Source organism: Anas acuta, chromosome 21, assembly GCF_963932015.1.
Source record: "Anas acuta chromosome 21, bAnaAcu1.1, whole genome shotgun sequence".
NCBI lineage: Eukaryota > Metazoa > Chordata > Aves > Anseriformes > Anatidae > Anas > Anas acuta.
The window spans coordinates 7,676,591-7,698,952 of NC_088999.1; the positions used below are offsets into that span (position 1 = coordinate 7,676,591).

General features: G+C 60.7%; 1 protein-coding gene across 20 annotated transcripts in view; it reads left to right on the forward strand.

The window, feature by feature from the left end:
- The window catches only part of MACF1 (microtubule actin crosslinking factor 1), a 134,974-nt gene that overhangs the window by 32,031 nt on the left and 80,581 nt on the right, over positions 1 to 22,362 (forward strand). For 6 of the 20 annotated variants that reach the window (XM_068657733.1, XM_068657743.1, XM_068657741.1 and 3 more), the window contains exons 3-26: positions 583 to 672; positions 3,180 to 3,257; positions 4,860 to 4,952; positions 10,925 to 11,091; positions 11,471 to 11,583; positions 11,675 to 11,781; positions 12,237 to 12,356; positions 12,463 to 12,558; positions 12,810 to 12,937; positions 13,028 to 13,121; positions 13,857 to 14,011; positions 14,151 to 14,427; positions 14,800 to 14,928; positions 15,175 to 15,252; positions 15,406 to 15,567; positions 16,058 to 16,162; positions 16,725 to 16,820; positions 17,231 to 17,356; positions 19,280 to 19,432; positions 19,871 to 20,025; positions 20,493 to 20,619; positions 20,992 to 21,175; positions 21,760 to 21,929; positions 22,180 to 22,358. In XM_068657733.1, the coding sequence (XP_068513834.1) occupies positions 583 to 672; positions 3,180 to 3,257; positions 4,860 to 4,952; positions 10,925 to 11,091; positions 11,471 to 11,583; positions 11,675 to 11,781; positions 12,237 to 12,356; positions 12,463 to 12,558; positions 12,810 to 12,937; positions 13,028 to 13,121; positions 13,857 to 14,011; positions 14,151 to 14,427; positions 14,800 to 14,928; positions 15,175 to 15,252; positions 15,406 to 15,567; positions 16,058 to 16,162; positions 16,725 to 16,820; positions 17,231 to 17,356; positions 19,280 to 19,432; positions 19,871 to 20,025; positions 20,493 to 20,619; positions 20,992 to 21,175; positions 21,760 to 21,929; positions 22,180 to 22,358 (3,182 nt within the window). Of the gene's footprint in view, positions 1 to 582; positions 673 to 1,580; positions 1,686 to 3,179; positions 3,258 to 4,859; positions 4,953 to 7,358; positions 8,434 to 10,924; positions 11,092 to 11,470; positions 11,584 to 11,674; positions 11,782 to 12,236; positions 12,357 to 12,462; positions 12,559 to 12,809; positions 12,938 to 13,027; positions 13,122 to 13,856; positions 14,012 to 14,150; positions 14,428 to 14,799; positions 14,929 to 15,174; positions 15,253 to 15,405; positions 15,568 to 16,057; positions 16,163 to 16,724; positions 16,821 to 17,230; positions 17,357 to 19,279; positions 19,433 to 19,870; positions 20,026 to 20,492; positions 20,620 to 20,991; positions 21,176 to 21,759; positions 21,930 to 22,179; positions 22,359 to 22,362 lie in introns of those variants that run through there. The other 14 variants (XM_068657731.1, XM_068657735.1, XM_068657737.1 and 11 more) reach the window with 5 other exon arrangements.

A 22,362-nucleotide genomic window follows, 5' to 3' on the forward strand; every position in this document is an offset into this window, starting at 1 on the left:
GCTCAATGCCCAAAAAGGTAGTTTGGGCATTGGAGGTGTCACAGGGGTACTTCTCAGCCAGCTTTGCGATGTCTCAGCCTTTCAGCTACTTTCTAAATCCCACAAATGAAGGGCAGGGGGAAAATTGGGGCCACATGCTTTAGGCTGCAGTGTGGAAACTTCTCAGCTTCTCCAGGGCGAGGTCTGGGTTTGCTGGGGGCCGAGCAGGTCCAGAGGCTTGGTGTTCCCAGCCCTGCCCGTGCCAGAAGCAGCAGTGCTCTGCAGCCGTGCTCCCCCCAAAAACATCCCCAGCCCTTCAGCAGAGCTATGTGCCCTGGGAGACACCCGGGACTCGTGTGAGACTATGGGACTGCCTGGGCTGAGGATGGTTTAACGGGGATCTGCTCGTGAATCTGCAATTGGCAGCAGCTCCTGCCAGGTCATTTTGGATAGCAGAGGCTGGTTTCCTTACCGATAATTTTGGAATAACCAATTTAAAGACACGTCTTGTTGGGAGATGTCTGCTTGCAGACTCCGCTGCCCTCCTCCTGCGGTCAGGGAGAGGAGCCCTGAGGGTGTTTGTTCTCTCCCTGCCCCTCGCAGGTGCGCAAGCACATCAATGACCTGTACGAAGACCTGCGGGACGGCCACAACCTCATCTCGCTGCTGGAGGTGCTGTCGGGCGTCAAGCTGGTAAGTGCCCGAGCTGCCCAGCCCCGCTCCGCTCCCCCCGTCCGCCCTCCTGCTCCAGCGCAGCAGTCAGCAGTCATTTCTTCTGCCATAGTTTTGTTTCCAAACATCTGTCCTTTTGTTATTTATTTCATTCATTTTCACTCGAACCCACGTTCCTCGTGCTGGTTTCCTGGACACCACCAAAGCGTGTGATTATTTGAAGCTGCTGGGTTGTGGTGCCTTGGGCAGAGCCCTCTTTTGGGGAGGGTTTATACGTGCCTTCCCCTTCCAGATCTCACTACAGCTTTTAAATACTGGATAATCATGGATTTGACTAAAACTGTTCCTGTGACAGCGTGCCCAGCACTTTGGCCCGGAGTTAGCAGAAGCCACTTTGCCCTCCCCAGCCCCACAGACCAGGTTTGCAGCTCCCAGGAGCTGCCTGATGTGCAGACCTCTCTTCCTGCATCTCGAGCATCGTAGAACCCCCCTTCCTCCTCCTCCTCCTTCGCAGACTGTCACATTTACTGCCAGTTATTGGTGCAACAGCGTAGCACAGCAGGAACTGTTTTAGTCTTCCCCTAAAATAGGATCTGGGCAGAGATCTGTTAACTCCCTCCGTTACCCTCCCGAGATGCCAAATTAAATGCTGTGGGGGCTGAAGAATTGGATGGAGCTGCCTGGGATCCAGACAGCCTCTTTCTCTTCGTTTTGGCTTCAAAGCCACGGGGAAGTTTCCCTGCCTGAGCCCCCCCGGGCAGCACACGGGGCTGCGGCGGAGCCCGTGGTGTCCAGGAGAGCCAGCGAGGAGCCTCGCCAGGGCACGCGTTTCTCTTTGGTTTTCCTTTACCTGGGTCTTGCATTTTGGTTTCCATTCTGTCTCCCTGTGTGTCACCCTCCCATCGTGCCATCTGTGCCGTGCTCGTTAGCAAATAGAGCCGCCAGCTCAGCGGAGCCTTCGCCTGGTGAAAGCGCCGGCCTGGTGCCGTGCAAGCAGCGAAGAGCGGGAGGAGGAGGAAGATGATGATGAAGAAGTAGGTCGGGGCCACCCAGGACGCAGCAAACCCCCGGCTGACACCGGCGTGCCAGCAGATAGTCCAGCGCAACCCAGTGGGGCCCCGACCTTCCCCTCACCTGGGCACTTAGTGGGGTTTTTCATCAATCCCCACTGCTCTTTGCCAGTGCTCGGTCAGGGCGGTCGCCTGCCTGCGAGCTCGAGCAGAGCCGTGCCAGGCCTGTGGGGCTGGTGGAGCTGTGTTGGCACTGCCTGGACTATCTGTGCGCACTCAGCGGTGCCGGCTCGCAGCCAGGGGCACGCCACCCGCTCGGTGTGAGAGCATGAGTCCTACTGACAGCGGGGGCACGGGTCCTGCACGCGCCCGTGGGCACCGTGAGCCCCGGCCGGGGCCCTGCCTGCTCGACCCGCGGCGTGCCGTGGTGTCTGCTAACCCTGCACTGCATGGAGACACAACGGGCACCGGCACCACCGCACCTCGGCTGCGAGGAGTGGGCTGGGGGCCATGGTGGGGTCTGGGTCACAACCTGTGCATGTGAGTGGAGATGAGAACAAAGCCAAGGGGATGCCCTAAAAATGCCTGACCTTGCCTGCGGTGGATGGGCAGGTCCCCTGCCCTCACCGAGGAGGAGGTGAATTGGGATTTTCTGTCCCCGTGCTCTGGGTGGTGGCTTCCCAGTGCTCCCTGCCGCTCCTCGGGAGCTGGGGGTGCAGCACTGCATGGCCCCCTGCACCCCCGAGGTGTTCCTCCTGCAGGGATGGTTCTTCTCCCCTGCCACTGGGGGTGAAAGGACACTTGTGGTGTCCTCGCTGCTTGGAGCACCCTGGGGACACCTCTTGGTGAGGCCCAGCTCAGGGTTAGGGCACCGATCCCCCCTTCTGCTGCTTCAGGGCAGCTCCAGTGCCCCTCCTAGCTGCTCGGGAGCATGTAGGGACCTCAGACAGGGAGGTCTGTGCCACGGGACTCCTGGACCAGAAATCAGCAGTTGGGGGCACCGAATTTCTCCCCAGTGGTTCAAAGGCAGCATCTGCAGCAGAATCCATTTGTCACGCATGGGAGAGGCCCAACTCACACCTCCCCTCGGGGCTGGTGCTGGGCTGGGGTCTCTGCCCGCAGGTGGAGACCCACAACCGCCCCCTGCCACGAAGCCTCTGAGGCTGAGCTGCTCGAGCCTGGTGCTGGGAGCAGCCCAGAGCCTTGGCGCAGGGATTTGGGGTCCTTTTGGGGCTCTTTGTTCGCCCCAAGGACAGCGAGGGCTCAGGGCCTTCCCAGCTCCATGCCCCACTGTTTTTTTTTTCCCTCTTGCAGCAGGACCTTGTGCAGTGATGACTTTTTTCCTCCTGCAGAACAAGGGCAGGGAGCCGTGTGTCGAGTGCTCGGGGTCACAGCAGCACACTGAGCGCGGGGCTCACGGGGTCGGGGCCGCAGCGCATGCGGGGTGTGCAGTGTGGGGCCGTGCCCGCGGGGTGCTGCCTCCCAGCCCGCCCCACAGCCTCTGCTTCTGTTTTGCAGCCCCGAGAGAAGGGCCGGATGCGTTTCCACAGGCTGCAGAACGTGCAGATCGCCCTGGATTTCCTGAAGCAACGGCAGGTAAGGGCTGCGCGGGAGCACGCCGGTGCCCTGGTGATTGGAGCTGCTGCAGGAGCAGAGCGGGATGGTCGGGGATGGTCGGGGACTCCCTCTCCTGGCTGAGGCTCGGGAAGGCTGGGGAAGCAGCGTCTGCCAGTGCTGGGTGTGCACGTCCCGGAGGGGACAGCTCTTAGAGGGATGTCCCCTTGCAGGTGTTGCTGACCTGCCTGTGTGCCGCAAAATAATGAGTTTCAAACTGAGAAACGGGGCTGCCCTTCTGGACAGGGTTTTGCAGCTGCCCCAGCAGCACCTCGGCACCCCCTGAGCCTCACCTGCAGGTCCTCAGCAGGTCCCCGCAGCGGGAGCATCCCCACCGGTGTCAGGGGCACGTCTGTGGGCAGCTGCCTCCTGCTCAGACGCCGGTACCACCGGGAGCTCCCTCTGCCCGGCTCCGCGAGGTTTTGGTCCCGGAGCACCCTTGGGACCCCGCAGAGCCTCCCGGGCAGGTCTCGCAGCGGGCGCATCCCCAGACTTGTTCCTCCTGCATGCGAAGCCCCCGCAGCCCCCGGGGCCGGCTCTCTTGTTCTGCCTGTTCCGTCAGGTTCCTCGCCCCACGTTCCCCGGCGACGTGGAGGTGATGATAAATTGTACCACTTCGTGCCAAACCTGAGTTTTTTTTTCTCTCTGCTGGCCCGAGGGCACCGAATAAATTTGCGCGCATGCCCTGCTCGGGGAGGGTGAGGCGCTTCCAGCCCCCGCCCTCCTCCCCAGCCCCTCCATAGAGACATTTTGCCGGGGGCTCCGGGGAGCTTGTTTCTCCACTTGGATTAAATATTTCTTCTTTCAAGCCCATTATCCTGGTGGCTGAGGGCTTGCCGGGATGCCTCACCCTGGCCAGCGCTGCCAGTGGTCATGGCCGGGGTGGGCAACGGGGGCTCCGTGCCCTGGGGATGGACGAGGAGCCCGAGGGGGGTGGCAGCAGGACAGGGGCAGCACTGTGGATGGTCCCTGGGGGTGCCAGGGTTCATGCACCCAGTGCTGCAGGGATCTCCGTGCTGCCTGGGGACTGTGCCTAATTTTAAACCCCCCCTGGAGCAAAGCAGCCGGGGAGGAGCAGCTCCAGGGCCCTGCAGCCTGGAGCCTGCCGGGACGGGGTCCGTCGGTGGATCCTGGGGCAGGGCCGGGTTATCGGCCTTTGTTAGGGCGCATTGATTAGCAGCTTGGTTGTGAACCCAAGAGGGAGTTAATAAAGCCTGGCTGTCCTCTTTTAACCACGCTTTGTGGTCTGTAGCTATTAAATTATGCACTAGTGCTCGGGGCTCTGGGGACGAGGCGCTGCTCCACGTGAACCGAAATAAAGCGTTAAGTGCTGGGAAAGCACTTCTGGCTGCCCCACCGGGGTGTGAGGGCTGTGAAAAATCCTTCCTGCTGCTGCTGGTGGAGCAGAGGCACCGGGCGGCCTCGTTTCCTTGCTCCTCCGCCCCTTCAGCCAGCCTGGGGATGGAAATGGGGCCGGGGGGGCTGTGCCCCTCTGAGCGCCTGGGGGTCTGGGGGCAGCCTGGTCGGGGATGGTCCCACCGGGGTGGCTGACGGGGGGGTTTGACCATTTTGCTGCTCTTTCAGGTGAAATTGGTGAACATCCGCAATGACGACATTACAGATGGGAACCCCAAGCTCACCCTGGGGCTCATATGGACGATCATCCTCCACTTCCAGGTAGGCTGCGAGTGCGTTCTGCTGGAGGATGTGGGGCTGATGGGGGGGGACGTGCTGTGTCCCCGGGGCCCTGGTGTCTGTCTGTCTGTCTGGACGCATGTGGTGTCTGTCTGTCCTCACACACGTGTTCCGTGGCGATGCCCACCCGTCGGGGTGGGGGACCCGTGTACGTGGCAGCGTGACAGAGCCCAGTGCTGCAGAACAGCAGCTTCCTTTTCTCATCACTGCCATAATTAAGGCATTAATGATGGGCTGTGTGCTGCGGCCTCCTGCTCGGCACCGAGGGCTTGGCAGGAGCTGTTCGCTCAGCTGAAGCCTCCGGAGAAGAGGAGCTTGGAGGGGGCTGGTGGGGGCAGGACGAGCTCGTGGCCATGCAGGGGCTGTCACCCCACAGCCTTGGGGTGGCCACGGGGTCCTCAATGGGGATGGAGAACATCAGCTGTGTGACAGCAGCTCAGTGCAGGGCTGGGAGAAACTGCCCGCCCCTGCCAGGACCCATCCCCAGCAGCTGGCTGCTGTGGATGTTCTCACAAAACGCCCCTTGGTGTCTTTAATGGCCTCAAATTCTCCCGGTGGAGCGGGATTGCCCACGTGTTGCAGGCACCTCCCGGTGTCCCGGGACTCGCCGCGTGCGGTGGTGGCTGAGGAGCGGGGCTGGGGCTGTGGGAGGAGGGTGACGGCCACACGCTGGTGCCCAGTTGCCCCCCGTGGGCTCCTGGGGGCTGCTGGTGCCCTGCTCCCCCCCCATGGGTGTGCTCATGGTGTGCTGGGAGGCGGCGAGGCACGGGACTGGGACCGCTGCGTCCCAGCTGCCTGACGTGTCCTCGCTGGCATCTCCGGGGCGAGACGAGTGCTGGCTTCGAGACCTCTTAAGGAAGCTTTTCATTTTCAGAGGGTGAGCGTGCAGTCCCTCGGGGAGCTGCTGCCTTGGCTGTGCTGCCAGTACCGGGCGTTACTTCCAAAAACACAGCGGCTTTTGGTGTTTTATGGTTGAGGGCACGTTGCGGAGGGTCAGGGCTGGTGCGTGACAGGAGGTGGCTGTCAGCGGGTGTTTTTCTGAGGATGGAGCCTTTCTGGTTTGCAGCAGTGTCCCTGCTGGCAGGGAGGAGCTGGGGGCAGCTGCCCGCCTTGTGCCCCCCAGGAGGAGCAGGGTCGTGGTGCTGCTGAGTCCCGGTCACATCTGCTGGGGGTGTGGAGCCCTCCCTTCCCCACCACCTTCTGGGCAGCCGTGCCCTGGTCTGCGATGCCCTGCGGGTGTGTGAGAGAGCTGCCCAGGTCCCCTGATGTGGGTCAGCCCCCAGGTCCCCTCCTTGCCCCACCGGGAGGGGACGCTGCCCCCGGGGTGCTGGGGGAGCTGGCGGCAGCGAGCCTGCGCATCTGGGCACGTCCCCCCGCCTGCACCAGCCGGATTTTTTCTAGGGCTGCAGCTCCATTGTGAACCTCTTAATCTCCCAGATCCCGGTGCCGCAGCCAGCAGAGCAAGCAGAGCCCTGGGGGGCGGTTTGGGGTGGGAGGGTGCCAGCGTGGAGCTGCCCCCGTGTCGAGGGGCTCTCGGGGTCTGTGGGTCCCTCCTTGCTGAGGGTGACCCCGGTGGTGGCTGACGTCAGGTTTGGTCCCCACATCTTTATCTGCTGCCTGTTTGCTGTCTCATCCCTGCTGCTGGCACGTGTTTCTCTGCTCCTTGCAGCAGAGCCCTGCCCTGGGGGGCTTCAGCACCCCCTTGGGGTGTGGGGTACCAGAGCCCACCGCGCCCCAAAGCGCAGCCGGGTCCCCAGGGCTGCCCCTCGGTGCCCTAGGGGAGGGGAGCCTGGTGGGGGAGTGGGCACATGAGATTTGGGGCTCTTGGGATTGAGGAATTAGGGAGCGATCGCAGCTGGTGCCAGCATGCCCTCGGAAACGCCCCATGGGAGCTGGTGGGGTTCGGTGCCGGTGGGCTCCGCATCCCCGTCCCCATCCGCGTGCACGCAGAGCTGCTCTGGCTCCTCCCTGCTTTTTTCCTATTTCTCTCCCACCCCTTCCTTTATGCTACCTTTGCCAACCTTCCCGTTTTCTTGTTGTTTCTTTTTTTTTTTTCCCTTCTCTCCCCACCCCTCCCAGCCTCTCCCTCCCCTTTCCCCGTTTTTTCCGTCTGGTTCCTGCTCTCTGTTTGTGTTGGCGAGGGCAGCGCTCCAATTACCTCATATTTGGAGAGAGAGAGCCGCAGCCAATCCGCTCCCCGTCTGCTTTTAGGTCAAGTGATTTCTGAACTGCAGTGAGATGCTTTGAATCGGTCTTGTTGCAGCTCCCAGGCTGTAAGATGGCTGTCTGGAGCGGCGGCGGGGCTGGCGGGCGGGCGCGGATGCGAGGGGCAGCGCGCGGCGCCGCGCGGCGTGTGACGAGCTGAGCCCATGAAGCCCACCCCGGGATTCATCCGGGAGCAGCCGGCGGCCGCCCTCACCGCCTTATCGCCGGCGCTTTCCACACCAAGGAGATGGGGAATTCTCTGGGCTGCGTTAAGGAGCCGAAAGAAAAGGCTGCCGGAAAGGCTCCCCTGCCCCCCAAAAAGCGGGTCCGCTTCAAACGGAGGCGGAGGGGGAAGAAGAGAGCGGTGCCGGCGGTGGCCGCGGAGGAGGAGCAGCAGCAGCCGGCCGTGGAGGGGGCCGAGGACGATGAGGATCTGAAGTTGGAGGCAGCCCCGCGGCAGGAGGGCGGAGAGGACCCCGCCGGGAGCCGGCACCGAGGGGCTCTGCCGCCGGGGGGGGACCCCGGCCCGGGGCGCATCGTGCAGGTGAAGGAGAGGTTTCAGGGGGAAGTGCAGAAAGCTCACCTGGTGCTGGAGCCTCGGCGGCTGCTGGGCACGGAGGTGGCGGGGGATTCCCCCGAGGAGGGCACGACCGTCATCGCCCGGCTGCTGGAGAACCCCGCCGAGCAGGGCTGCGAGAAGGCGGTGAGCCGCCTGGTCCAGCTGCAGCGCAGCGGCACGGGCAGCAGCAGGGCCGTGCTCCTGCCTCTGCGGCAGGGCTCCGATGGCCCCTGGAGCCACGCGGAGGGGCTGCTGTCCCCAGCGAGCTCCGTGTCCGGAGGGGAGCCGGGGGAGAGCCGGGAGCTGGGAGCCAGCGGCACCGCGGGGACCTGGGGGAGAGGAGACAGCGGCGAGCAAAGTTGGAGCGCTGCGTGGACCTGCACCTCCGCTGCGGAGCCAGGCACCCTTTCGGAGCTGTCTACGCCGTCCCCCATGGTGGATCAGCTGGAAAACTCCAGTGTGGGGAAGGCAGCGGGGCTGCCATCGGACCGGGCCGGGCAGGGCGAGGGGCGCGGGCTGCCGGCCTCCCACAGCGAGTCCTCGTTTGGTGGCACAGCGCGCTGCTCCTCGGGGTACGGCAGCGACCCGGCCAAAAGTGCAGGAGCCGGTGGGACCCCGGCATCTCCTCCCGAATTCAGACACCTGCCCGCTGCCCAGGGCCGGGCTCAGATGGGGAGCTCAAGGACGGACAGAGGAATGGTCAGTGTCTGCGGTTACCATTGCCTCCTTTTTTGGGGTGTGTTTGGGGGATGCAGCTCAGCAGCCCCCAGGTCCTTGCGGTCTCTGCAGGGAGCCCTGAGCCGTGCGCCACGAGGTGCAGCCTCACGCTGGGGTTGGGTGGGGTGAAGCTGCTGCAGGGAGCGCTCAGCAGAGCCTCTCCCTCTCCGAGCATCTCCGCTGGGTCTCGTTTGCACGGAGCATGGAGATGGTGGGCAAAGGGAGCAGGGGGCACCCCGGGGACCAGCCCGTGCCGTGCTCCCATCATGGGGTGGCTGGAGCTCATGGGTGTGGGGCAGTGGGCACTTGGGCTCTTGGTGCCTTTCCTTTTTTTGGGTGATTTGCTTGCTGCTCTCAGGGCTGCTCACTCAGACGTGAGGTAGGGCTGTCACCTGCCCCTACCCACGCTGGCTTTGGGTGCTGAGAGGCTCCTGAGAGCCTGCCTGCGGTCAGCATAGGTGGGGAGGCACCGTGCCAGGGCTGGGAAACGTGAGACGTGTCCCCTGGGTTCATACTTGCTCTGTGCCCTGGCAGAGGGGCAGCAGAGGCTGGCAGGAGCGGCTGGGAACAGGACGAGCTCTCCAGGAGGGACCCTGCTGCGGGCAGGATGAGCCCCTTCTGTGCTCAGGGACAGGCTGCTGGGTGGGAGCTGCTTCCAAGAGGCTTTTAGAGACATGTGAAAGGTGGCAGAGTCGCTTGGAAAGGAAAATGGATTATTTGCCTGTTCTGAGGAGGGTACCCAAGAGGAGGAGCTGGTGATATGCCTGGTTTTGGTCTGTTCCTGCTGTTGGAGGTTGATCTTTAGGGGGTCACGGGGCTGGGTGAATCTGTGCTTGGGTTGGGCCAGGTTCGTCCCACCCTGGGGACAAGCGAGCGTTTGGGAGGGCCAGGAAGGGGCCGTGAGCCCCACAGAACCTTGGCCGTGTTGGGACTGGGGTCACAGTCACACTTTGGACCTCAGCTGCCAGCCACCAGCTGGGTGACGAAGGAGGCTGAGGCTGGAGAGGTTGAGGAGGAGCTGGCCCCAGGTCCCGGGTGTCACCTGTCCCTCCTCGCCGCTGCCTCCCTAAATCTTTGTCCTGACACAGACGTGATGGGAAGAAAGGAGGGTGGAGCTGGTGCCGCATCCTGCGCCTCCCTAAGCAGCTCCAGGAGGGTCTCCGGCAAGGACGCCCTCGGGGGAAGGCAGGGCAGCCCGATAACCCCGCTGCTGAGGGGTTGAAATAAGGAATTGCTGGAGCTGGAGCAGCCGGGAGCCTCCCTGGTGGGCAGCAGAGCGGGCGAGCCCATGAGGAGCACGAGGATGGTCGGGGGCACGGAGGGCCGGCGGGGAGCGGCAGGTCCCTGCCGCGGGCACATGTGGGGGTCCCTGCACATCGCCCACCTCCATCCCCACGGTGCTGCCCCCCCGGGAGCCCCGCTTGGGTCTGGAAGAGTTAACGGCGGCGCTGGCGGCGCTGACAAAGAGCGGTTCTGTGCGTGACAGCGGAGCAGGCTCGGAGGGAGGTGAGCTGCAGCATACCAATGACAGCGGGCGGGAGGAGCGCCCGGGCTGCGCTCCTGCGGGACGCTGCTGAGGTTTTCCCCAGCTCCTGTTTTGGGGGGACCGAGCAAAGGGATGTGCTGGGGGAGAGGGGCTCGGAGGGACCTGGTGAGGCTGTGGATGGGGCTGGGTCCTGCTGCTCCCGGCAGAGCTGGGAGAAGGAACCCAGCGAGCGAGTGGCTGGTTATGGTTATGGTTCCACAGCACCCTGAAAGTACGTGCAGCTCACCCCTCCCTTTGTCTGCCCCACAATTAAGGCGAGGTAATTCTGCTAATTGGGGAGCTGGGGGGATGGGTGAGGAAAGAGCCGTGTCAATCAGAAATATTCCGGCATGCGGGGACATGTGCGCTGCGGCACGTGCGGGTCTGGGGTTCGCAGCCAGCGCTGGGCTTCTGGAAGGAGCCTGTGGTGGTCGGTCCCTTTAGCAAAAGGGGTCCCAGTACCCCGAAAATGGGTCACGGCACCCCAAAAGTGGGTCCTGGTATCCTGACACCTGCGATTCCAGCCATGGTGAGGCAGAGCGGGGTCACGGCAGCCTTCTCCCTTTGTCCCCTTGCCCCCAGGCTCGAGCTGGTGGCCGTGCCCCGAGCAGCTCCGCCGGCTGCAGGAGGCGGTGGCAGACCCGTGCTGCCCGCTCCTCCTCCAGCACCCCGAGCACTGGGTCCTGCTCCTTGGCAGCAGGCTCTGGGCGAGGAGAAGCACCGGCGAGCTTGGCGGCACCGCTGGGCAGCCAGGGTTTGGTGCCAGGCACCAAATCTGCACCTTGGCCCTTGCCAAATCCAGTGGCTGTGCCCCCCTGGTGCTGGGGGCTCCAAGCACGCAGCGCCCCGGCGCGTCCCCGTGGCTCTGGCAGTCCCTCCCCGAGTCCCCCAGCTCCAGGCCCCTCTCCCATGCGTCCACCAAGAGTTTCGCCCTGGTTTTCCTGGCAGATCTCCGACATCTACATCAGTGGGGAATCAGGGGACATGTCGGCCAAGGAGAAGCTGCTCCTGTGGACGCAGAAGGTGACCGCAGGGTACATTGGCGTGAAGTGCACCAACTTCTCCTCCTGCTGGAGCGACGGGAAGATGTTCAACGCGCTCATCCACAGATACAGGTGGGCAGAGAGGAGAGGAGGAGGGTGGGAGGTGGGGGCCTCCCCAGGGTCCCTGCCCACCGCTGCGTTTGGTGGTGGTCAGGAGCACTTGAGATGTAGGTGGAGGTTGGAGAGGGAGGCAAAAAAAGCTTTTAAACCAGAGGAGGGAGCACGGCAGGTGCTCTACATGAGAAAGCATCCTCTGGTAGCTGGAGGCAGCGCTGCCATCCCCTGCCACTCCGCTCTGCTTCCCCGTGGGGGTGGGCTGGGGGTGCTGCAGCCCCGCGCCCCTTGGGGAGCCACCGGCTGGGGCAGGGACTTGGCGTGAGTCCCTTGGAGCAGTGGTACCTGTCTGGGGTGCTCTGCCCTGGGCGTCAGGACTCTGCCGTGCGTTTTGCAGGCCAGATCTGGTGGACATGGAGCGGGTGCAGATCCAGAGTAACCGGGAGAACCTGGAGCAAGCCTTCGAGATCGCAGAGCGGCTGGGGGTGACGCGGCTGCTGGATGCTGAAGGTGGGCGGCCGGCGAGAGCGGCTGGGGTGGGGGGAGCCGAGCCCTCTGCCTGCTCCTGCCTCTCATGGCTCTTCTGCTTCCCCTTTGCCAGACGTGGACGTCGCGTCTCCAGATGAGAAGTCTGTGATAACTTACGTGTCTTCAATCTACGATGCCTTTCCCAAAGTCCCCGAGGGAGGAGAAGGGATCAGCGCTATTGTAAGTGATGCTGCTGTGCTCCTGGCCACGAGGCTGCCCTGCAGCCAGCTGGATGCTGCGTCCCTGGGGGCTGGGAAGTTTCCCCTTCAGCCACAACGGGCTGGGAACAAGCTCAGGGGGAGGAAGGAGCTTCCCCATCAGCGTGTCTGCCCTCCTGAGCTGCTGGTGGGCCTCTGGGCTGTGCCGCTCAATATTGTGCAGATTATCCCCCAAGTTTTGAGCTCTTGGGGAAGCTGTGGGCAGCAGCTCACCAGAAGAGGCCTCCTCCTTCCTCCTGTGCCCGGGTGGCCCCCCAGGAGGGAGGCACGGGCTGCTGCTCCATGCCACGACTGTGATGGTGCTGCTGGGGTTCTCTCCTTGCTGTGGCCGGGGACGTGCTGGTCTGGAGGGTTTGGGCTCTGCCCCACGGGGTCCTGCCCGCTGGCGGTGCTCGAGCAGGGTGCTCTCCCTCGCAGGAGGTCGATTCGAGGTGGCTGGAGTACCAGACCCGCGTGGAGTCCCTCATCTCCTGGATCAAGCAGCACACGATACTTATGTCAGATAAATCCTTCCCCCAGAACCCCGTAGAGCTAAAGGTAGGTCCTGGGCAAGGTCCCCCTGCAGAATCCCGTGTCCTCAGTGCCAAGAGCCATGTGGTGGCATTCCCCGGGGTGGGTTCTGATGCAACCTTTCTCATCCCAGGCACTTTATAACCAGTACATACACTTCAAAGAAACTGAAATCCCAGCGAGAGAGCAGGAAAAAGGCAGGATAGAGGAGCTCTACAAACTGTTAGAGGTAAGATTTGTCATAGCTACCCAGAGGCTTATAGGTGGGAGCGCTGTGCTTTTAGCAAGACTAAAGTGTGCTCACTTCAGGTTTATTTTGGATTAGAGAAGTGGAAATAACCCTCAGGGCAAATTATTCAGCAAGTAGCACTCAGCCGGAGCGGAGGCAGAGCTGTTGCCTCATAGCTCCGCTGCTGGAGTCTGTCTCTGGCCAGCTGAAGAAAGAGGAAGGAAATGCCATTCCGTTGGTGTTTTCTGCAGGTATGGATCGAATTTGGACGCATCAAGTTGCCCCAGGGCTACCACCCCAACGACGTGGAGGAGGAGTGGGGCAAGCTGATCATAGAGATGCTGGAGCGCGAGAAGCTCCTGCGGCCAGCGGTGGAGAGGTCGGTGCTGGCCGTGTGGGGACACCCAGCCTGGAGGCACACCACGCTGTCCCCAAAGCCTTTCTCATTCTCCTCCCTCTGTCGTCACAGGCTGGAGTTGCTGCTACAAATCGCGAACAAAATCCAGAATGGTGCTCTGAGCTGTGAAGAAAAACTCACCCTCGCGAAGAACACGCTGCAGGCTGTGAGTGGGGGGTGGTATTTCCCTCCTGGTGGTTTTTCTCCTGCCTCTTCTGTTATGCCTGTCTCTGTTCCTCTCTTCTGTGTGGGGTGGGGGTTCCTTGGGCAGCTTTCTTTGCCTGTGATGTCGAGCCCCTCGCTGCAGGACTGTAGGAGAGGTGGATACCTGGTGGTGTCCCCAAGGGCCTTGGGGACAGGCTGCTGCTGGCAGTGCAGCGAGTGAGGCTGGACCTCTGCAAAGCTGCTGGCTTGGAAGAGAACTACAGTTCTGGAAAAGCTTGTGGTATCATAAGGCTTCAAAAAAACCACACAAAAATATGCTTTTTTCTCTAAAAGAGTGGCAGAAGAAACTTGGTGGCAGACTGTAGCTACCTGGGTGCGGAGCAGATTTCAGAAGAGTGAGCGCTTTGTTTAGGGAGAAAAAGGAGCAGGGAGGAGCAGGGGCTGGGTGCAGCTGGCTGAACCCAAGCAAGAAGCGAGGTGCCCCTTTAACAGCAGTCACTGACTGCGGGGAGCCTCCATCACGAACAATTTTCAGTTCATCTGCAGGAGCTGTTCTGAAGGGCGCGTCCTGGGTGCTGTGTGAGGTGGGAGTGGAGGTTCCTCCACTCGGGTCAAGCTTGAGGATGAAAATCTCCTTCCAGTCTTGAAGTCCGAGCTGGGTTTCCACCCCGTTCTCTCTGCCCGTGTGCGGGGGCTGGAGGGGACCCAGCCCTCAGGCTCCTCTGTCTCGCTGCAGGACGCCGCTCACCTGGAGTCCGGCCAGCCGGTGCAGTACGAGTCCGACGTGGTCGTGTACCTGCAGGAGTGCGAGGGGCTCATCCGCCAGCTGCAGGTGGACGTGCAGATCCTCCGGGATGAGAACTACTACCAGCTGGAGGAGCTGGTGTTCAGGTGAGAGGAGCTGTGGCTCACACAGCCTGCGCCTGGAGCAGGGCGCGCAGGCTCCTCGGGGGACGGAGGGCGCACACGTGCCAGGAGGCAGCGTGGCACCAGCCCCCTCTGCTCACACGTGCTGTGTTTGCTCCTCCAGGATCATGCGGCTGCAAGACGAGCTGGTGACACTGAGGCTGGAGTGCACCAACCTGTACAGGAAAGGCCACTTCTCCACCCTGGAGCTGGCGCCCGCTTCCACGCTGAGCACCACGCAGGTGAAGGGCGAGCCCCTGACCAAAGGGCTGCACACCTCCTCTGCCTCCTGGTTCCGAAAGCCCATGACCAGGACAGAGCTCGTGGCCATCTCCTCTTCCGAAGACGAAGGCAGCCTCCGCTTCGTGTACGAGCTGCTGGCCTGGGTGGAGGAAATGCAGGTGAGAGCCGCCTCTGCCTCTCTGGGCCAGGCTGCGGGTGGCCTGGTGGTGCTTTTTTCCCTGCCTTTATCTGCAAATAGTAATTGTTTCGATGGTTCAGAGTTTCTGGAGAGTCCCAACGCTTTTGTCTTGAGTTTGGCCTCTCGTGATTCCATTCTTCAGCAGATACTAGAAAATCCTTTAAAGCTGTGTGCAAATCTGTAGTGATGCAGTCAGTCCTTCGGTCTTCTGTGGGCCTGGGACCTTCTGCCAAGACTTGTGGGGTATTTGTTGCCTCTTCAGCCACCTAGGAGGTTTCCTTGCCCTCGCGTCTGTTTGAGATAGCACTCCTGGTCTGCAGGAGCTTGACTTGGACCTCTTGGCCTGTTTCAGATGAGGCTGGAGCGGGCAGAGTGGGGCAGCGACCTGCCGAGCGTGGAAGCCCAGCTGGAGGCGCAGCGGCACATCCACGCCAGCGTGGAGGACCTGGGCTCCAGCGTCAAGGAGGCCCGCGTGTACGAGGTACGGTGCTGTGCACGGGGTGATGCTGGGCCTCGCACTGCGCTTGGAAAGGGGAGGGCATCGGGGTGTCACTTTTGTGGGTGAAGGTGGCTGGGGTGGATATTTTTTAAGGACAGAGCTGCTGAATGATGCTGGGCTGGTGTAAGAGGCTGCTGCCCTGAGCCTCTTGCTCGTACAGAGCTGGGGAGCAGGATTTGGAGGTGGGGTTTTAAAGGACCAGGTAACAGGAATGCTTTCATCCTTCAGGGTAAAATGTCTCAGAATTTCCGTGCCAGCTACACGGAGACACTCGGCAAGCTGGAGACACAGTACTGCAAACTGATGGTGAGTGCGCATCGTGTGCGCTTCAAGCGATGTCCCCCACTGCAGGGGGTGCCCGGCACGTCCTGGCCACGCAGCTCGAGCATCCCTGCTCTGCTGGGGCTCTCCCAGAGCTCTCTCCCAGAGCTCATGCCCAGGTCGCTTTGTTCTGCTCAGGAAACCTCGAGCTTCCGACTGCGACACCTGCAGAGCTTGCATGGGTTTGTGTCTCGGGCCACTGCTGAGCTGATTTGGCTGAACGAGAAGGAGGAAGAGGAGCTGGCATACGACTGGAGCGACAACAATCCGAACATTGCAGCCAAGAAAAACTACTTCTCGGTGAGTGAGCAGCCCAGTGCAGCTGCTAAAAGATCTCTCCCTAGAGCCGAAGGTACAGAAAAGTGTCTGTTTTAATTGAGCATCAGTTGAAAAGGCATCAAAAGATTTCTTTTAGCAGCGCTTGAAACCAAAGACATGCTTATGTAGCAAAAAAAAAGTCTGGGCTAAAGAGGAAAATTGATTCCTCTTTAAAGCAGTATAAATAAATTGCTGTCTTTCCACAATGGTAATGTTTGGAACTGGAGAGGTCCCTGGGCAGGTTTCCAGCATCTGTGTTAGGTCTGCCCCGTGTGTTTGGTGCAGGAGGCATCCTGATGGGAAACGGCTGTGCTGCTCTGACAAGCCGTGCTGGTTTCCTATCGGCAGCTGAGATCTGCTGATGTTTACTGCAGTGCTCTGTTACTGCTTGTTTTATTAGCTGGCCGCGTGCTCTGAGCGCAGGCGGCTTTTGATAGCCAAGATTTGGCCTTTGCTCGTGTCCTTCACACAGGAGCTGACGATGGAGCTGGAAGAGAAGCAGGACATCTTGCGGTCCCTGCAGGACACAGCCGAGCTGCTGTCCCTGGAGAACCACCCCGCCAAGCAAACCGTAGAGGTGAGCGGGCAGGGGGGGAGCTGGGGGGGAACCAACCTGGCACGGCCTTGGGGACGCACGGAGCTGCTGCCCTGCCCCAGGGGCCCTCACAGGCGCTGAGAGCTGGTGGCATTTTGTGATGGCAGAGCCATGACAGAGCTGTTTTAATCCGGGGACACAGTGAGAAATGTAAAGCTGTTCCCAAACACGCCCTGCACTGATAAGCTTGTGCAGAGCCTGAGTCCCTCCAGCAGCGTGGGGCTGCAGGGAACGGCCGCAGCTCCTGGGGGTCGCCCCGTTTCCCATTTTTGTGGTGGTGAAGCAGGGGGCTGCGGGGACACGCTGCATCCAGCCTGTGGTTTGCTGGCAGGCAGGCAGGCAGAAGGCAAACCTGCATCTGCAGCAGCCCCGGCGTGTGCCGGTTCCTGTTCTGCCTTCTCCTGCTCTGTGTCTGTGTCCAAACAATCCTGGCTGCAGCCAGATCTTGCCCATCTATGTCCATCCTCCCGCGGCAGCGCTGTCCTTCCTCTGACCCCCCTGCTGGGAAGCGCTCATCGCTCACTGCTCTTTGCGTGTTTCCCAGGCCTACAGCGCTGCTGTGCAGACTCAGTGGCAGTGGATTAAGCAGCTCTGCCTGTGTGTGGAGCAGCACGTGAAGGAGAACGCTGCCTATTTCCAGGTACGCAGGAGGGGAGCCCCAAATTCCCCTGGTTTCAGGGAGGAGCAAACCCTGCGGCACGAGTGGGCTGCGATGGAGCAGCTGCTGCGTCCCGGCACATCAGCTCCGTGCTTTGTGTCCCATTGTGGCAGAGGGAAGCAGTGGGTTGCAATGCTCATTAGGACACCTTCTTCTGAACCGTCTCTTTCTTTGAAGCTGCTCTCAGGGAATAAATATCTCACTTGGGCCAGAGGGCTCAGCTTCCGTGCGGTTCTGTCCATCTGTGCGGGATGCTCACTGCCCCTGCAGTGCCGCAGAACAGCGGCAGGATGCTGCTCGCTGGGGGTTTGGGTTGGTCTCCTGTAGAGCTGGGGGTTGCTGATGGCTGGGCTGAGTTGTGCAGGTTTCTGTGACGCTCTCTGGCTTTTCAGTTCTTCAGCGATGCCCGGGAGTCGGAGACGTACCTGCGCAACCTGCAGGACTCCATCAAAAGGAAGTATTCTTGCGACCACAACACGAGCCTGACGCGGCTGGAGGACCTGCTGCAGGACTCCATGGTGGGTTTTTACTCAGGTCCCCGTCGCCCCGGGTGGGCAGCGCCCGCCCTGCTCCACTGCAGCAGCGCCGCTCGGGGCCCTGAGCCCTGCTGTGCGGGGCCGTGGGGCGCAGGCTGTGCGTGACCCCCCTGCACCACTGCGTGCACTGAACGCTGCTGCTGAGAGCTGGGCCTCGGTGGCTGCACCAGGGGACAGGTCCTTGTTTAGGGACGCTTGCCACCATCCTCCTGTGCCCCTTGGTAAAGCGTTGTCTGTGCAAGGCTGTAGGTAGAGATGTGGAGAGCAAAACATTTGAGCTAGTTCTTCCACCAGTGCCTGCCCACAGCTGCACAGCGGTGGCCCTGTTCTGCTGGCAGAGGCATCGCATGGACCCAAAACCTGCTCTCATTATTCTGCTGCTCATTAGCAGCTCGTTAGCTCCCTCGGAGCATGGTGGTAGGAGGAGAAGCTCTGCTCTTTGCGCAGACCCGACCTGCCATGAATCCCTTGGCAGTGGGCGGTGGGTGGCAAAGCCTCGGATGGGGTTTGAAGACATGGACAGGGAGGATTTGGGCAGTGGGTTAACCTCAGCCCCGATGGAAGGGCAGGGAGGTTAAATCTGCTTGTGAAGCCTGGTGGCTGCTTTGGCTTTACTTTTGGTGCACTGCAGTGCTGTGCAGCGTGCCCGCAGAGAGGCTGCGATGCCGCTGCTGGCTCACGATGGGTGCATCAGCTGGGCCAGGGCTCGCCAGCCCCTGTCCTGCAGGCTCGGGGGTCCCGTCCTCTCTGTCACAGTCCCGGGGCCGTCCTGCTCTGTCCTGCAGGGTTTCCAGGACCTGGAGCAGCCTGCAGGGCTCTCCAAGCCGTGTTTGGCAGCCCTGGGATGCGGCCAGCGGGTGGGAGAGGCTGGTGCTGGAGAGCAGGGTCAGGATGGGGGCAGCAGCCCCAGCTCAGTTTTATTTCTCTTTCTTACCTAACGAGTTAAAGTTGTATTTCTTCCAATCATGCTCCCGGGGACAGGCACAGGTAGTTTATTTAATCATTTCTTCTTTTTTTTTTGTTCTTGTTTTTTACCATTAAATTATCCTCCACTGTTCTTAGCACACTAACCAACCCTGAGAGTACGAAGCATGAGGGAGAGCTTTTTTCTGGGATCCTTTTTAACCTTTGCAGCCAGATGAGGCTAGCTGCGACTAATCACACCAGCTTCCAGTGCTGTGATCCGCACACGTCTCCATCAGTGGCCGGAGGCTGTTCTGTGGGAGCTTTCCACCAGCCCCCTGGGTCGTCCCATGTCCGAACCCAGCGGGGACTCGTGGGTGTCAGTGACTCAACACAGCCCTCCAGCCGGCAAATTTCTGCCCAAATCCAGAGACCTGTGTGATCACTCCACCACTAGCCACTTCTCCTGAGATGTTTTACCCACATAACTCATCGTATCCCCATTCCAGCTGTTGATTTAAACACGCCTTCATCCTTTGCTTTAGAAAAGGGAGCATGCTTCTGTGGTGTCTCCTCCAGGCAACTCAGTGTCCCTGGCCTCGGGCTGGGGCTTGTCCTGCTCTTTGCCATTTAAACCTCCTGGGACTTTCATTTTGGTGTATGCTGTGTTCTTTTTTTATTTTTTTTCCCCCTTTTGAAAGACAGTGTCTTCTTGTCCTAGCAGCAAAAGAGCCAGAGGCGTGCATGCAGCTTGGCAGGGCAGTGGGAGGAGTAGTGGAGAGGTCCCAGCCCAAGCTGAACTTGTCTCCCTTCCACCTTTCCTCCCACCCCATGTCTCCTGACCCCTTCTTCCCACCCCGGTCAGGGCAGCCGGCTCCCCCCGATGTGGTTGTTCAGCCTCTCGAAGGCCGGCGTTGGGGCAGGGGGTGCCGAGGTGCTTGAGAGAAACCTCCTCTCCTCCTCGTCCTCGAGCAACCCGTGCTTGGTCCTTCTTCCTGCCAGGACGAGAAGGAGCAGCTCATCCAGTCGAAGAGCTCCGTCGCCAGCCTGGTGGGCCGCTCCAAAACCATCGTGCAGCTCAGGCCCAGGAACCCGGAGCACCTGGTGAAGAGCACGATCCCCATCAAGGCTGTGTGTGACTATCGGCAGATCGAGGTGAGGCTCCGAGCGGGATGCGAGAACGAGGCAGGGGAGCACTGCCTGGGATGGGTTAGGACCAGATTAGTTTGTCAGTGGGAAAGTGGGAAGAGGGGAGGAGGGAAATAGCTGGCTGGTTCGCCCAGAGGAGACTTCCACGTCTCAGATTTATTTTGGGCAGGAGGTGAAGTCCTTCTCCTCGAGGAGGGTGAGCTTCACACACCTCAGCCAAACAGCACGTGGGTGGCAGCCAGCTTTGGTGGGCTTCCTAGCGCCTTCCTCCCCAGACAGTGCGTGCTGTGCTGCTGGGCAGTGCAACCTGCTTTCTCCTGATGAAATGGAGCCGTGTTCGTGGGGGCTGGCTGTCCTCTGCGGGATGGGGCTGGCAGCAAGGGGAGGGGGGCACGAGTGGCCCCGCTGCCAGCTCTGACGGGCCGGGTGTTGGTGCCGCCGCAGATCACCATCTGCAGGAACGACGAGTGCGTGCTGGAAGACAACTCCCAGAGAACCAAGTGGAAGGTGATCAGCCCCACAGGGAACGAGGCCATGGTGCCCTCGGTGTGCTTCTTGATCCCCCCTCCCAACAAAGAGGCCATCGAGGTGGCCAACAGGTAACTGGCTGGTCTCCGCTACCCAGGGGCGCAGGGACCCTTTGCGCAGTGGTTATTTAATTCTCAGAGGTGTGCTGTGCTGGGGGCAGGGGAGAACATCCCTGCCTGGCGTTTGGTCAGCATGAATTGCAAGAGGCAGGGTGATGGCATGGGAGGAGCAGCTCCTTGTGGGAAGGAGCCGGGGTGGAGGAGCAGGGGTGAGCTCCAAGGAATCCCTCGTGGATGTAGAGCTGCAAATTGTCACAGCGACCGCTCTGGTAGCTTGTAAGAGAGCAAATACCAGTTCAGGAGGAGGAATTCCTGGAGGGACCTCCTGCACTGAGCTGCAGGAGGGCAGGAGTGTTGCTGTAGGCTGGGATTGCTGGCTTGGGGGGCTGCTGCTTGGCAGTGGTGGCCAGCATCAACGGGGTCAGGGCTGCTGTGCTGGGGAGCTCTGGGGCTGACAGATCTGCTCCTTCCCTTCGTAGGGTTGAGCAGTTGTACCAGAAAGTGATGGCTCTGTGGCACCAGCTCCACATGAACACAAAGAGCCTCATCTCCTGGAACTACCTGCGGAAGGACATCGCCTTGGTGCAAAGCTTCAGCATGGAAAAGGTACGGTGGAAACTTCTGTGTGCCTGGCTCCTGAGCTGCACTGCTGCACTGCTGGCGTTAAAGGGAAGAGCAGAGACCACAAGGAACGGGAGGCCAAGGGTCTTTGACCAGATTTCAGTGCAAAATGATTAAGTTTCTTCCCAGTTAAAAAAAAGCATCAGCAGTTTGCCCTGAACTGAAATAAGAGATTGTGGAGTTAGCATTTCACTGGGGAGTGAGCAAGGCTGGAGGGAGACGTGAGGCTGATACGGAGGAGCTCGGCTTTTCTCCTCGGAAGAGGAAATACTTGGCAAGTGGAGGTGCTGCAGCTGGGAGGCTGGCTTCAGGTGACCTGCAGGAGGCTGGAAATGGACGTTGCTTTTCCACTTTTAGCTCAGATCCCTGGCTCAAGGGGAGTGCCAGCAAGCCATGAGGAGCCTCCAGGCGCACTACGAGGACTTCCTGCAGGACAGCCGGGACTCGGAGCTCTTCTCGGTGTCAGACCGGCTGCGCTTGGAGGAAGAAGTGGAGGCTTCCAAGGAACACATCCAACAGCTGCTGGAGTCCATGGAGAACGGTAAGCTTCACAGGGCTGATGGATTAACCAGGAGCTGTGGGGACTAATAAACAAAGGATTTATGGGACGGCTTCATTTTCTCATTTTTTTTCTGAGCTGGCTGGATGATGGTGTGTGCAGCTGCTCTACTTATTCCTCCATCCATTCAAATGTTCAGCCTTTGTCCAGCGATGTTCCTGCAGAGCAGGCTTGGGCTTTGCATATTGAGGTTAACTGCCAAGTCCTCTTATTCTAACGTTGTTGGAGACGAGTCTAGTCAGTAGTCAGGACACATCCTGAGCACAGAGTCCTCTCCGTGTTCAGTCATTTAACAAAATGTTTGTGGCAGCCACAGCCCCACTGTTCAGAGCTGGGGGTACAGCAGGACCGAGTCCCACTGGGACTGGGGGGTCTTGGCTTGGCCACGTGAGGTGTCCTGTGGCTGGACTCGTTCTTGGCAGTGTTAGAATGAGTTGACTTGATTTGCTTCATTTTCCACCTGAGCTGAGACCCCCAGCACCTCGGTGCTGCGCGTGGCTCTGGGGCTCCAGGAAGGAACCGAGCGGGGCTGAGAGCTGCTCTTTTGCTTTGTCTGTGATGTGCAGAAGACAAGGACGAGACTGTTGCCAGGACGTATCTCTCTGAGCTCAAGAACATCCGTCTGCGCCTGGAGGAGTGTGAGCAGCGACTCGTGAGCCGCATCCAGTCCCCCAGCAGCACCCGAGCAGACGGTGACAGCATCCAGGAGAACACCCTCCGCATCGCCGAGCAGGAGGTCAGTGAGGGGAGGAAGCTGCCGGCTGCTGCTCGTGGCTTGTGCCTGGGCTGGCTTCAACTTCCCCGTGCTGAATGTGTGGGCAGTGGGCGCCTGCCTCTGTGTGTTTGAGGGGCTCTTACACAGCAAGCACTCAGATAAATCAGGCGGGCTTCCTGCTTGATTTCATCCCCATCCCCTTCACCAGGACAATCCTGCTTTTCTCTGCCTGTTTGGGCACCCCTTTCATGTTCATTCCTTCCTTCCACAGCGTGTGCAGGAGGATCTGCAGAAGCTCAAATCCGACCTGCGGTACGTTTCTGAGAGGTGTTACAGCTTCCTCGACAAAGCTCCTGCCGGGTCCAGCACGCCGCATCTGCGTTCTGAACTCGACTTGGTGGTGAACAAGATGGAGCAGATGTACGGGCTGTCTTCCATCTACCTGGACAAGTGA